The sequence below is a fragment of the Haemaphysalis longicornis genome, unplaced genomic scaffold (genome assembly GCF_048455015.1).
Source record: "Haemaphysalis longicornis isolate Haplotype H1 unplaced genomic scaffold, Haemaphysalis longicornis Haplotype H1 scaffold_1, whole genome shotgun sequence".
Taxonomy (NCBI): Eukaryota; Metazoa; Arthropoda; class Arachnida; order Ixodida; family Ixodidae; genus Haemaphysalis; species Haemaphysalis longicornis.
The window spans coordinates 137,478,938-137,493,156 of NW_027526203.1; the positions used below are offsets into that span (position 1 = coordinate 137,478,938).

Below are 14,219 nucleotides of genomic sequence, written 5' to 3' on the forward strand. Positions count from 1 at the left end.
AGCAACACTTTACATTAAGTGCAAAATATTATGCAACAACATAATTTTTTGCAGCGAGCAAACGTAAACGCCGAACAATTCTGACCAGGCGGAACTGACGTCATAAGTTAGTGTTGCTTTTTTGTAGCAGTTTTGGACTAAATTCCGGTTTCCCTGGGCAACCGGCTTCTTGGGGGGGTGACTGGTTCACAGAATTCCCTATTTGTTTGCACGACCTGCTTCAATTGGTGCGCATTCTCGGAAATGACAAATTTGTGTGCATGGAAAGCTCCTGATTAGGGACGTGGACGAAGAAGCCGGACGTGCGGAGGAGCTCGGGCGCGAGGAGCGTGCCACCACCGCGCGACCGTGCCACTGCGCGAGCACCCGTGCCCCGAGAACGCCGCTGGTGCCAGCAGTTCGTCCGGTGACAGCAGCAGACGGGGCCTAGCTTCGATACGCGCCTCCTCGCATCGTCTGCTCGCCTAGCATCGAGAGCCTCGCGTAGGCCTCGCGTCGTCTGTCGGCATCTTGGGAGGAGCGTATGTTTTTCGGCACTGCTGACGGAAGGGCACGGAAACCAACGTTGGAGGCGCTCCGGTCCGTCTCTCGCCCCGCGGTGAGCGTCCCTTTTTCTTTGGCCGTTCGGTGCTCATTTGGCGAGAGCGGTTGTGGCCGGCTGGGGTCGGGTGCGAATATTTCGGGCGTCACGAGCCGTGTTCGAGTCTGCCGATGCGGCGGCGTCCGTCGGTGGCCAAAGGGTGCCGCGCTGTCGTCTTTGTCCCCCCTGCCGCCCTTCGGGTGGTCGTGGGCGGCGTTCTGACGGCCTCCGTCGCCGCCTCACGACCGAATTCGCGGCGCCAACTGAGGGGGGGCCGCCCGCTTGAAACCACGCAGGTTGTACGACGACGACGACGAACGGTGCTATGGCCACCAGCAGCGTGATTGAGGTGCTCATCGAGACCCTCCACGGCACGGCATTCGAGCTTCTGGTGTCGCCAGACGATACTGTGCACTCCATCAAAGCTCGGATCTCTCGTCTCGAAGGTGAGCCGCCCGTGTTTTTTTTTCCTCCGCACTGTTCGGAACTGCGCCGCACGAAGGTGCGCCGCATTTCAGAGCGCGCCCAACGGGCCGATATGTGTGCACAGTATGCTCTTGCTTTCCAAATGCCTCTTTGCGCCTCCCAATTGAGTGCTTTTTGTTTCAATGCGTGGCGCGCGCGGCGAGATTTGTGTCGAACGCCGTAGCCCTACACTCAAAAGCCTTGTGCAGTCAGCTGCGCTGTGGCGGGTTTAGACTGGCCCGATGTGGCGGGTTTAGACCGGAGCCGATGTTACTGGGGGCAGGTATTTGCGCCGTTTTCGTGCGATGACTGCTCCCCTTCCGATACCCTCGTACGCCAGTCGAAACCAATGCGGCTTATGTAAAGCTGCCTAGGCCTTCGTAGGCGCTATTACCGAAAGTGTTTTTCACCCAGTCAGTACCAATCTTTCCGCACCCTTTGTTCGGACGTCGGCGCCGAGGGTGTGCTGTTGGCCGTTTCACCACCAATCACGGCGTTCTCTTGTCAGGCTTTGTTTTCGTCCGTGTCAGCTGGAAAAAGCCGCTCGATCACCGGGCCTCCGCGGTGGTGGAACGGGCTTAGCGCGTGCGGGCGTGCACTGTCGTCTCACTGGCTGGTGGGGGCTTGCCTTTTCTGCTTCCGTCAGAAGCGTCCATGGCGTTCGAGTGCTCGGCACTCGTGGTCACAGCCGTACTTGCTTCCGTTGTGCAACACTTTGCAGCCTGTTTGGTTCGAGCACCCGCAGGCACTGGTCGTGTCGGCCGGACCGACCTGCACCCGTGCTCCCCTGCAGTTTATCGTCTGCACATATCAGATGGCGTTCGACATTCGCTGCTCTGGGTTAATTGAAATTAGCTCTAAACATAATTTGGCAGCTTTTTCTCAAAACTGGGTCTCCCTTCTAGAGCTCTACTGGGGCAGCTGTAGTGTGCATTGTTTCCCATTGGGGCGAATTCCGCCCTGGTGTAAATTTCCGTTCCTAGGGAATGGATAAGAATATCTCCCTAACGCATGGCACTCAGGGGACGACATGGGGCCCTCAAAAAGGAAAGCTCACTGTCCTGGTTTTGATTTGCTTTCTGTAGCACTGGTGGGCATAGTAGAGGGGTCAGCACATCTCGATGAGAGCAGATTTAAGGGCAGCAATGGAAAAGGATGCCTTGAAGTACACAGTGGCTCTCATATCTTTGTTTGAGAATAGGGCTCATGGGGAGATGGCTGCGCAGGGAGATGCAAAAATGTGAACTCAAAGCATTTGACAGTGCGAAATGTAGGTAACCAGTGGTTGGAAGGGCGCTAGTTGATTCCACACTGCAAACATTACTGGTGCTAGGCTAATGCAAAGAATTGCTCACTAGGTAGTGAAGCACCCTTATCGTATCATGTGCAATTCTTTGTCGGTGTTGGCTTAGCGCCAGCCAGCAATATTTGCAGTGGGAAATATCTTTTTGGTGTGCTCTGTTGCGACCAAAATGGCATTTCATTTATTAAATGTTTTGGAGCAGCGTGACATTGGCAGTTGAATCAGTGGCATTCGTTTGAGGCATTTGAAATGCCAGTGGAGCACGGTTATAACCTGCTGTAGGTCAAGAAAGTTTGCTTTAGATCGACCAGTGGCACTTGATGTCAGTTTTTCAGCTGCTTTTGTTAATTCTGTGTGGCATGCATATTTTTGGGTTGGTTACTTGGGGTCCCTGAAGAAAGTTTATTACAGAAGAAAGTTTATGACATTGTCCCTGAAGAAGAAAGTTTGACAGCTGCATCTTACCGGTACTCACCTGTGGGGCAGAAGCTTAGCGGGTCACTAAAAGGGTTCAACTTAAAAAAAGGCGACTCAGCCGTTAAGTGACAAGAAGGGAGCGGAGTGGGTCAGGGAACAAACGAGTGTCAAGGACATATTAGTAGAGATTAAGGAGAAATGGACGTGGGCAGGGCATGTAATGCGAAGGCAAGATAACCGTTGGTCATTAAGGGTAACAGAGTGGATCCCTAGAGAAGGCAAGCATGGCAGGGGGCGGCAGAAAGTTAGATGGGCATATGAGATCAAGAAGTTTGTGGGAATAAATTGGTCGCAGTTAGCACAGGACCGGGATAGTTGGAGATCCATGGGAGATGCATTTGCCCTGCAGTGGGCGTAGACAGGCTGGTGGTAATGATGACTCGGGGTCAGGCAGTGAAGGGGCCATGAAGACAAAATATTCCGTAGTTCTGCGTCCCGATAGCAGTGGTAAGTTTTATTGCAAAGTACAAACAAATAACTGGGGTATTAAAAGTGAAGCAGTGGTGACTTCCCTGCTGTTTTGCTGCAATTTCTCTGACGTCACAGTATCTTGCTTGTATTGGCTGCTGTCCTAAGGCACTGCCGAGAACCTTAAGTGGGGCCTATTTGTATTGTATTGGGACCTCTAGTTATGTTTCATCCTATCACTGGAATGCTAATGTGGGTTTGTTGAGCTGAAAACTACGTTTTAGTGCTGGCCCCTATCAGGTCACTCCTGTCCCTATTATGTCACGGTAGCGTGAAATTCGAAAAAAATATTTTTTTTTGTTTAGAAATGTTCTCGTGGCTGGAATGGAGCTGGGGGAGAATAGTTCGGAACTTTCGAACTGAACTTGTTTGTCCTCGTCAGCATGTGATGCCAACGGAGTAGGGGGGCTGTTTCTAGGGGAAGCCTACAAACGGGCACTGCTGATCCCTATGAGTGCTTCGACTGCTCAAATTAGGCCTTCAAAACATGGCATCAGAGCTAATCTAAGGACCTCTCCAACCAAAAATGAACTCGAACTCACACCCAGGGGCAGAAAGCTTTTGGCAGAACTTCAGTGGAGGCCCCAAGGCCAGCTGCAAGTACGAGCACTTGCGTTAGAGACAAGGCAGCGCATACTCATCAAGCCCACCCCCCGTAATGGGCCTCCGGAACATCATGCGGGCAGAAGTCAGGCTGGGGCCCAAGCTTTATAGCAATGGTTCTCAACCATTACTGCCTCAGAAACCCCTTTTGGGCTTGCGAAAGTCATGCGGGACCCTAGATGCAGCATATGTTCATCGGTTTCATAATGGCAAACAGTTTGCACTTGCAGCTTACATCGCCTACACACTTATCCAATCCCTTGACGTTAATCAAAATGCGCGTCATAATGTTAAGCAATTTGCTCTTGAATCTAAAAGTCTTGTGAACAATTATATGCTGCCTTTTCTGTGTCTGTTTTTTTTTTCTTCTCATAGCTGGCGTGGTGTGCAAAAAGCAGATGTTAGCCACCTTTTCGCATTGCTTGCAAGTCCGCGGGCAAGCCCAGGGGGTCCGCGGACCCCCATTTGAGAACCACTGCTCTAGAGAAACAAGGGGACGGTTTACACGGGCGCAGCGCAAGGGAGCAATGGTGGCTGTGGTGGTAACATCAAGGCCGCTTTTCTGAAGGAGGCAAAAAGTGAAAACGCCCGTGTGTACGAGATTTCGGTGCACATTAATGATCCCCAGGTGGTCAAAATTAATCCGGAGCCCTCCACTACGGCGCGCCTCATCGCCTGCGTTGCATCGGCATGTTAAACCCTACAATCAAAATCAAATGCGTCACCAGCGCAACCACCCCCAATGCTACCACTCAAGAAGCAGAAGAAATGGCTATAGCACTAGCTATCACCCAGACCAAGGGGACGACAATTGTTTTTGCGACTTTGAACCGGCCTGCAGAAGATTTACTTCGTCATTGGGGACTCCCGCAGTGTACCGCCTCCTGAGTGAGCACAAATCCCCCAAACCGGTGTGTGATTAGTCTGGGCTCCGGCACACTCCTCCCTCGCGGGCAATGAAATCGCACTCGCCTACCAGGCTACGGAAGAACCTGAGCCCTACCCGCCGCGGTGGCGCATTGTCTATGGCGTTGTGCTGCTGAGGCCAAGGATGCGGGTTTGATTCCGGGCCGCGGTGGCCGCTTTTGTGATAAAGGCGGAAAGTGAGAGCGTCCATGTGTTTGAGATTTTGCCGCACGTTAAAGATCCCCAGGTGGTCAAAATTAATCCGGAGCCCTCCACTACGGCGCCCCTCATCGCCTGTGTAGCATTGGCGCGTTAAATCCCACCGTCGGAACCTGAGCCCACCCCTATTGTGACTTATCGTGACATCACCCAGCACTACCGGGTATAATGCAGAATCTATCCACCACCACACCTGCAATTAAGTAAAAACAAGGCACAACATTTTGCTTCATGTTCCCTCACCCAGTCTGGCTCCATATGCAGTTACCAAATGAGCATTCACCTCAATGCAAGTTTGTGGAAATTGAGGCTCCCTATAGCTTGTATTCACTGGCAAAGCACGCATGCAGGCAACCATGGGAGTGTGCCCTCACTGGTTACGTCAGGCTCCGTTGGATGGCGGTACTTGTCTGTGCTAAGCACATGATTTGTGTTGGACGTTCCAAACTCTACCCCACTGAATGCAAAGTAATGCCTTGAGTCCAATGTGAGTGCAATTAATAGCATAGCTGTTGACACCGTTGAGAATCGGGCTGGAACGGAGCAGACAATGCACGCCGATGTTTTTTTTTTTTCTTCGGTGTGCGGGCGCAGTGGTACAAGCCGCGCCATGTCCGTGGCGCGTTGCCAGTGTTGCCAAGTGAAGAAACTGACAGCTAAACTTCTTTTCAATGAACACCATCTATACCACGTAGTCTGGGAATGCAGCCAAAACCCGTACTTGCCACCCCCTTTCTCTAACCCCAACCTCAAGCAGTGGGAGACCGCTGTCCAGCGCACAGCTCGCCGACCAGGTCATGCTGAAGAGGAGGGCAGAATGTGCAAGGACGACGCTTGGACTTGTGGACTAAGAAGTCATCCCCACGCACTTAAAGTTTTGCTCTCTCCTAGGGTAATAACCTGTTCTGGAGCCACCGTGTCGTGTAATGTAACACTGCTATGCCATAGCCCACAGAAGGTGTGTATTACATGCCACCTGCTGTCCTCCTCCTCCATAGTCATGTCAGCCATGGGGTGAGTAGGAGGAAGGCACTCGTTCATGCAGCGGCTCCAAGCGTATGCAAGCCCCCCCCCCCCCCCCCCCCTCCCTCCCTCCCACCACCACCACCACCACTGTGAGGGAGAAAACTCTGGGGAGGCCACCCAGTACAAGTGCTGCTCATGTGACCTTCACACCATGAGTGTTATCAAAAAGTGTTTTCAAGCAGAGTGTTTTTTAGACGTGTGGCATTGCAATGCTTCGACTCGCAATGCAGCTGTATTGAGAGTTTTAAATGGTGTTGCATTGGTTATTTGTCACAATGGGATGACTGACTGGTTGGCGCGATTACCATAGGTGCAGTGTTTCCCAGAGATACTCCATCAGCAAACTTCTCCTGTGCCAGCGCACGGTGGGCAGTGCATTCTGGTGACAATGTTTCCCTGGTGTTGCTTTTCTGTGCACATTGCACCTCAAGCGGAAGTCCTGTTCAGTCAGACAAGAAGTTCGGTTTCTGAGACAATGATCGTTCAGAGTTTGCTTGTTTATGGTAGGAGAAGCTTTGTGCTTGAGGGCTGAATACCCCGTGAGCGTTTGTTCTTGGGTATTTGTTTAGGATCAGAACTTGCCGTGCAAGAACTTCATCCCAACTTAAGGGGGGACACTGGTCTTGAGGACCGAAAATTTGCCAAAAAATCAATTTTCTGTATTAATTTTATTTGCTATCTACAGGTCCCAAAGAATGTACCTGCAAAATATCATAGCTGTATCATGAGTATTCGCAAAGCTGTCGCCCTTTGAAGTCGCCTAAATGACCATTTTTGCCTATGTTTGCAAACTTCGTGCCCTGCTTTCTCGGAACCAATTTTTTTCCCACATGGTCAGCTGTCGGGTACAATATCTCGGGATGTACTGGTTCGATTTACACCATTTTTGCTGCATTCGAAAGGTTATGAACTGAACAGTGCAGTAAAACCACAAAAGTACAGAATTCCTTTTTGCTGACACAAGATTTTATGCAGTTAGTTTTACAAAAACACTGTAAATTGATTACCTGACATTTACGAATTTTACACTGTTTGCAGAAACCATGCTAAAATTACTGCAGTGGTATAGTTGCACTCCCTGGTCCTTCTGGAGCACAAAAAGATAAAAGCTATTTGAGTATTTCATAGGTACATAATGTAACAATTGCCCGAAACGGAGTGACATAACATGTTGCACAACTCTAAACTTACACCCCATAGACGAAAACTGACTGCATATTTGTGCTCAGGATGTTGAAATACACCCAATGTGTAAATCTCAAGCACATAGGTAAAAAAAATAATAAAAATGTCCTCAAGACCAGTGTCCCCCCTTAAGGGTGTGCAGTGCTTTCTCAGGAGGGGGGGAGGGGGGGAAACTGTTTTCATTGTGGCTACCTTGCAACACTGCTCTTTGCTAAAGAAATCAATTTGTTGTACTGCGTGAGGGAGGGAGAGGGGAAGTGAGTGATGTGTGTTGATGATGGGGTTGATGATGGGCTGGGGTTATTTGGATTAGATGGGTCAGGCTGACTGACCATCATCATCAGCCTACTTAGGTTGATGAGAGAGTATTCAGCCATAAAGCTAAGAAAATGTAGAACATAAGCAACACGTAGCAATCCGGCTAACGTTTCACGTTGGGTACGAGGATCCCATTCGAATTTTGTGAGTTTTGAAATGTTTACAAAACATTCCTACGTGAAGTTAGGTAAAATCGTTTAAACGGTGCTAGGCAGATGAGCCCTACTAAAAATCACTGGCAGTGGTGCAGCCCTCTGAGCAATACTACAGCTTTCGCAAAATGCCCCCGATAGCACGTTCAACGACTGGAGGGCCCACAGTAAGCGAAAGGTTGCACCACCTGCCACAGTGCAAGCAGTTGATGTGCGAGCTGCCAGTGGATTATCTTGGATTATCAAACTCTGCATCGCCCCTGTCAAGTCAGCGGTGGGATCACCCTGCTTGTAATCGTATGAGGACTTTTAAGACACACAGGGGCATAGAAATCTGGCTCCTCCTACTTTTTCGTGGAGTGTTTGTCACAAGGCAGTTCTTCACAATCACAGTGGCCTGTCGCGTATAGCATCACATTGCAGAAAATGTAATTCACGCTCAGATAACGCAACCGACGGTTTGCTAACAGTCGTTTTTTTCCCGCGCCATCTGAGCTGCCTCACTGATCTAAACAACTGGGTGTACTCGATCTTTCTTTGTCAGCATTTTGTTGTTGTTGTTTTGTTTTTGTTTCCTACGTTTTTTTTGTTGTCTGCTAAGGCTAAGCATATATATTTGCTGTCTTGTGAACAAAGAATCAGTTGGAGGTGAGCGCTCGTCCGTGTGTATTCTATCCGTCTCTTGTGTTTCTGCTGCGCTGCATTTGTTCACTATGAAGTACCAACTAGCCCAGTCTACAGCTTTACTTTTGTTATCAGGGCACGAATGGGGAATCACAAGATGCTTTTCAGTCATCAGGTTTGCGCTCTGACAGTAATAATCCCTGAAATGGGATGAAAATATCTAGCAGTGCCTGCTTGCAAGCTTATTTTATGATTTTTGGCAGTTTTATTGGCCTTGCGTGGGTTCTAAGTTGTGTTGGGGTTGTACTTACCACAGGACCATTCACAAGCAGCTTACAACAGTTTTGGTTTCATTTCTGCGTCGTGAAATCATATTTGGCATGTGTTTGGGGCTGGTATGCAGTTACCCAACTTAAAGCCTATCTGCCGCGCCTGCCACGTTCGCTTCTGATCTTCAAAAAAAACCATTCCGCTCCTGGTTTACTGTGCTCTATTGCCATGGCTCATACTTCCGATATTATGAGCAGATAGCCTCTTTACTTTCTGTGGCTCAGAAGCTATTGCCCATGAGCTGGCCCAATGTTTGGTGGTTCTTCTTAAATTGAAAAAGGGCTTTTCAATTTTGCGGCATGTTCGAATGATTGGTGCCCGAAGAAAAAGTGTCTCCACAACAAGGTTAGAATTCTCCATTGCTGTATACCTGAGTCATTAAAGGGCCATGCAGACAAAAGTTTGGTTCATTTGAAAGGTTGCCTCGTTAGGATCATACTGACACGACTTTTATTGTAAACTTCACTCAAACAAGCTGCATAATTAAGAAGGGAATGGCCATGCGACCCACTAGCTCATTTCCCGCAACAGAACCTATGATGTTACATGCACCCAGCTGCGCGATTGGCTGAGGCTGGCAAAAGCAGATTAGGCACGGCTTATAAGCTTGCCGAGCGAGCTATTTGCACCTAAATGTAACGCATATTCATTTTACAGCAGTAAGAATGGCGCGGTAAACAATGAAAGTTACGGAAGTACACGTAAGCATATAAGTACCGATGCACACTGCTGTTGGTACTGGGCACACTGTTTTAGCTGCTGAGCAGTCCACCGCTTTGGAGTTGTCTTACACGACACTGGCCGATTGGCGTAAGCGACGTTGTCTTACGTGACCCTGTTTGTCGAGGATACCCCATGTTTCCCCGAAACGGTTACTTTCTACAGTAACAAAAACAAGCCAGGTGCAAATACGGTCAAAAACAAAGCAACTGCGGACAACGGGCCGTGGAGGAGTATGGTAGTGCCATCTGGGAGGACTGACTGCAAGCAAGGCTGCAGAGCCGAATGACAGCGGAAGTTCGTTGAATATGCGCACTTATGACTTCATTGCTGATGTCCCGAAAACACACGCTTTGGCGGGAGAATCAATTTCAGGAGTAATTAATTTCTCAGTGAATATGGCATCATTTGCTTCCGGACAAGCGCTGGGGGCACTATAAAACACGAAATCTTTCGAATGAAAGAAACTTGTATTTTGTCCACATGGCCCCTTTAAGCCAAACAGCAGCAATGCAAACCCCTGTTCATGATGCTCTCTAGAGGAACTGCCTCCACACTTACATTGCTGTGACAGAAGTGCACTGTAGTGCAAAGGCAAAGGAACGCGGCGGGGCCTGCTGCTGGTGCATCGGCGACTTTTCTGCGCCTTTTGAGGGAACCCTGCTGTTTATGTGGCTACAGACGAGATGTCCTGACATTGGGAGTGTGTCGGTCTAATTTTGCGGAGCAAAGGTGGCCAGGAGTGGCCAGTCTTGCGCGTTTAAAGGGGCGGTCTTTTTGGGAGGAGCTTGGGTTTCGTAAGTAGTGCACATGAAGCGAGTAGCAAGTGTGCCTGGAAATTGAGCAGCTGTCACCTTTGACGAACACTGAGACTAGATTGGTTTGACTAGTCCCCGGAGGGGTTTCATGCTGGGGCCTCCTGTGTACATCACCTACAACATTGACAGGATAATGTATGGACTCGCGCGTCTTGAGGTTACCGTTAGGCTAGGTTCAATGCCTGTGCAAGTGGCATGTTTCGCGAGTTGGGCATTTCACGAGGTCAGGGGGAAAAACCCAATGTAGTGGAGTGTCACAAGCAAGACCTGTGGGTGCATTTGGTCAAAGCATGGAGGAGCAACTCTGCTAGTGTAGATTTTGCAGAGTTCTTGTTTTCTGGCACTCGCTGGTGGTAACGAGTGGCCTTTAGTGTAGCTGTGCACGGGCAGAAAGGCACAGCTGTAGAGGAGCCTCTGTGCCCAATGCATTCCCATGAAACCAGCACGACTGCCGAGACTGGACAGGTGTGCTGCAGCTACACCCGGGCTCTGTACAACCTTCGTGGGCCTGCGCTCTGAGAAGCTGTGGCTCAGCAAACCAGTGCCTGAGCCACTGGGCGGACCCTGAGCAGAGGGATGGTTGTCTTTGTGTGCAGGGATCCCGGTGTCGCACCAGCACCTCATCTGGAGGGACCAGGAGCTGTCCGATGCTGCCTCGCTGCGCGAGTGCAAGATCCGAGACGGCTCGGCCATCAAGCTGGTCCTTGGGATGCGGGGAGGGCCCATAAACACCCGCAAAGGTCGGCCTCCTTCCTCTCTTCACTCAGTACACCTCTTTAGGGTGGCACTTTGTCGGGGGCCCCAGTCTCCTCCATAGTGGGGAGTCCTGCGTGGTCGAGTGGAGACTGTGCTGCCCACTAAGGATTGAGGGGCTGCTGTTCTGGTTTAATATCTCTGGAAAACACAGGGGCACCTTTGCACATTTATGAAGTTGTCTAATGCATTGTATACTGGTTATCACTGCCTTGATACATTGAAAGACCTTAGCGAGGCATCAGATGGGCACGGTTCTGCTGAATTGAGTGGTGTAGTTGTTCCCCAATGTGTTGCCTGGCATTTCAACATTCCAGGTATGCCAAACGTGAGCCCCAACTGTGTTCCGTGCATGTACAGGTGCCCCAAAGAGTAAACGGAGCACGGGTTGGAGATTGAGGTGATTTCTCCGCATGTGCCTAGCCAGCAACCTTTCAGTGACTTTTCAAGAAAGTCATCCTAAAATAATATTGGGCCAAACATTCTATTTATGCTGGCAGCCGCATACTAATTTCACGAAGCTGTGCTCTGTTTATTTTTTGGTACACCTGTACATGTTTCGCACTTCACCCTCAGAACACCTGTTGGTCGTACCTCTGGGCCCAGGTATGCTGGCACATATCCTGAATTACTCCTCTGAAGGGAAGCTTAGTGACTGCTGCTTGGCACGGGGCTGAAATTTCGCTGGGAAAGGCAGATTGCCGACAGTGGAAGTTGCTTCCAGTTAATTAATTGCACTGTGACTGCGACTCCCTTGTACACTAGTCCCTATCTGGTAAAATGGAGTTCCCTTTGCCGCGCACCACTGGGACACGCTTGATTCAATTGCACGCTCTCACTGCCTGTACATTCATCAGATCATAAACGCTCGTGAAGGGCAGTTTCTGTTCAGTGTGGCTTCGTAATGGAGCCCCAAGGTTTAAGGCCTGCCATTGTTGTGCATTGGGCTGAGCTTTTGAGAGGCTGGGACAGCTGAGAATAATACGGAGTGTCCTGTGCCGCTGCCTCTCTTGTAGCCTGTTTGACCTTGGTGATACCTTGCTTCCCACGTACGTACTGCCCCACTGTCTCTCCTTTGCAACCTGTGGGCCCCAAAGCGTTTTGCTCAGACGGCGTCTCCAATGTTCTTTTCGTAAACAGGCGCACCACGTAAAGTATTTCTCCTCTTTTTTTTTTGATGAGCTGATGAGTGTCGTGGAAACGGTGGGAGTGGGCCTGTTCTCTCGTGTTCTTGGCCCTTGCAGCCTCAGTGGAAGAAAGGCCCACCCTCTTCGAAGTTGCAAAGTACCTGGACGCCAAAGGGTGAGTGTGCGATGGACTTTTCTTCATGCTACCACTGGAGGCATTGCGGTTGCTCAGAGATTCGCAGCTGGTATGCGTGAGGGCCCAGGCAGGCAGCGCCGCAAAAGGGATGTGGCCTGGCCTACATAGTGTGCGGGGAGTGCATTAGAGAGTGGGCTTTCTGCTGCAGACGATCAAGGTTCACTGGCAAGACAAACAAATGCTCAAACTTTGCCTGCCCACGTTTGGAGGGCAGCAGTATTTGGTGCTAGAACGGAGGTGGAGCACGTTGTTTCTGTCCCAGGACCTTGGCCCTGGGTAAGCTGCAGTGTCCTGTCTTCTTTTCCTTGCATGGCCGCGCCAGCAGCGAGGAGGTGTCTCTGAGCATTCCCAAGATGCGAGCCATGCGCATGGTGGTGATGCGCGAAGGGGACAAGGTGCACTTGTACACCGTGGTGGATAGGCCCTCTTCGGGGAGCTTGCTCAGGTGAGGCCACCCCGAGGGGGAAGTAGAGGGTGTACCTGCAAGGGGGCCTCTTTGGTGGTGTGCAGGGAGGACTTGTGCCTGCCCCACGAGCCACCCACCGAAGAGGCTGGTGACCCTGTGCGACGCCAGGAGAACCTGATCACCCGCCAGAAGGTGGACGAGCTCCAGCAGAGGATGCGCATGTGCCGCCTGCGCAAGGTGAGTGGAACCTCCTGCAGGGTGTCTAGCGACCGGGAATTGCCAGGAAAAATTGTCAAGAGGTTAACCCAGTCGGGGGAAAACGGCATATAATTCTGCCTAGAGTGGAACGCGGACTCTGCTCACCCAAATCAATGCAGAGGGAACGATGCAGACAAATCCAATCTGAGCCAGTGGGGACCTGATAGCCTTGAGTGGCACGTGCCGGGTATGCTGGATATGTATAAACTTTTGTTTTTGTCCACAGTCGTGTTTCTGGAACGATGGAACCTTCTGTCGCCGTTGTTTCCAGAGGTGAAGTCTCTTCACTGATGATGTCGGTGGGAAAAAGTGCTCCTTTTATCTGGACTGCACGAACCCGAACATTTCGGATTATGCTAGCTGGATTAAGCCCGTGCGGAATGATCGTCAAACATTTCCTTAAGCAGCACGGGAGACACGGCAGTTTCCAGTTGCGCGTCCAGCAAAAAGCGTCTTGCTGCTTTGAAGTCTTGGTTGAGTGCTTTGTTCGGCCCAATGTAGTGGAGACCGCAGATGTGCCACCCGAGGAGCTTGCGGCCACCACAAGTGCGAAGACATCGATGGGCGGCTTTCTTCTGTAAAAGCACTGTGACAAAGGCCGAGGTAATTTGGTACTTGAATGCGGTAGCGGTTTACAGATCCCTTCAGTCAACAGCAGTGTCGGCCTCGCTCATCCCTTTTATGTTTCTGGGATGTGAAGTTGCCACAAAACTCGGCTAGGGAAGGACTGGGTGGGGTATACAATTTGCCAGGGTATTGCGAGTGCCGTTCGCAGTTTTGTTTTGACGAGTCGCTAAACAAAGTGACCCAGAAGCAACAGATGAATGCGCTCGTCCGATATTTGGATGACGCTAGTCATAGCACTGGGAAAACACAGTACCTCGCTTCATGCTTAAAGGAGCCATGAAGAGAAAACACAAGTTTGGTTCATTCAAAAGATTGTCTCGTTAGAATCATACTGACACCACTTTTAACGTAAACTTCGCTCAAATAAGATACATAATTAGGAAAAACGGGAATGGTCATGCGACCCACCAGCTCATTTCCCGCAACAGAACCTATGATGTCACATGAGCTAAGCTCTGCGATTGGCGGAGGCTGGCAGAAGCAGACGCAAATTAGGTAGAGCTTACAAACTAGACGAACGAGCGATTTGCGCTTAAATTTAGGGCACATTCTTTACAAAGCAATAAGAATGATGGGACAAACAGTGGAAGTTACGAAAGCACATGTAAACATAGAAGTACTGATGCGTTCTGCTGTTCGTACTGCGCACAGCATGCTT

At 50.2% G+C, this 14,219-nt stretch overlaps 2 protein-coding genes across 4 annotated transcripts in view; one reads left to right on the top strand and one right to left on the bottom strand.

Moving 5' to 3' along the window:
* Positions 1-14,219, bottom strand: part of LOC144136852 (uncharacterized) — a 361,595-nt gene that overhangs the window by 297,326 nt on the left and 50,050 nt on the right. The window lies entirely within an intron of this gene.
* Positions 140-14,219, top strand: part of LOC144136816 (AN1-type zinc finger protein 4-like) — a 59,955-nt gene continuing 45,875 nt past the window's right edge. Inside the window, exons 1-6 of one of the 3 annotated variants that reach the window (XM_077669427.1) lie at positions 140-598; positions 877-1,026; positions 10,791-10,934; positions 12,192-12,249; positions 12,593-12,715; positions 12,781-12,913. In XM_077669427.1, coding sequence (XP_077525553.1) covers positions 906-1,026; positions 10,791-10,934; positions 12,192-12,249; positions 12,593-12,715; positions 12,781-12,913 — 579 coding nt within the window. In that variant the 5' untranslated portion in view covers positions 140-598; positions 877-905. The remainder of the gene's footprint in view (positions 599-876; positions 1,027-10,790; positions 10,935-12,191; positions 12,250-12,592; positions 12,716-12,780; positions 12,914-14,219) is intronic. The other 2 variants (XM_077669425.1, XM_077669426.1) reach the window with 2 other exon arrangements.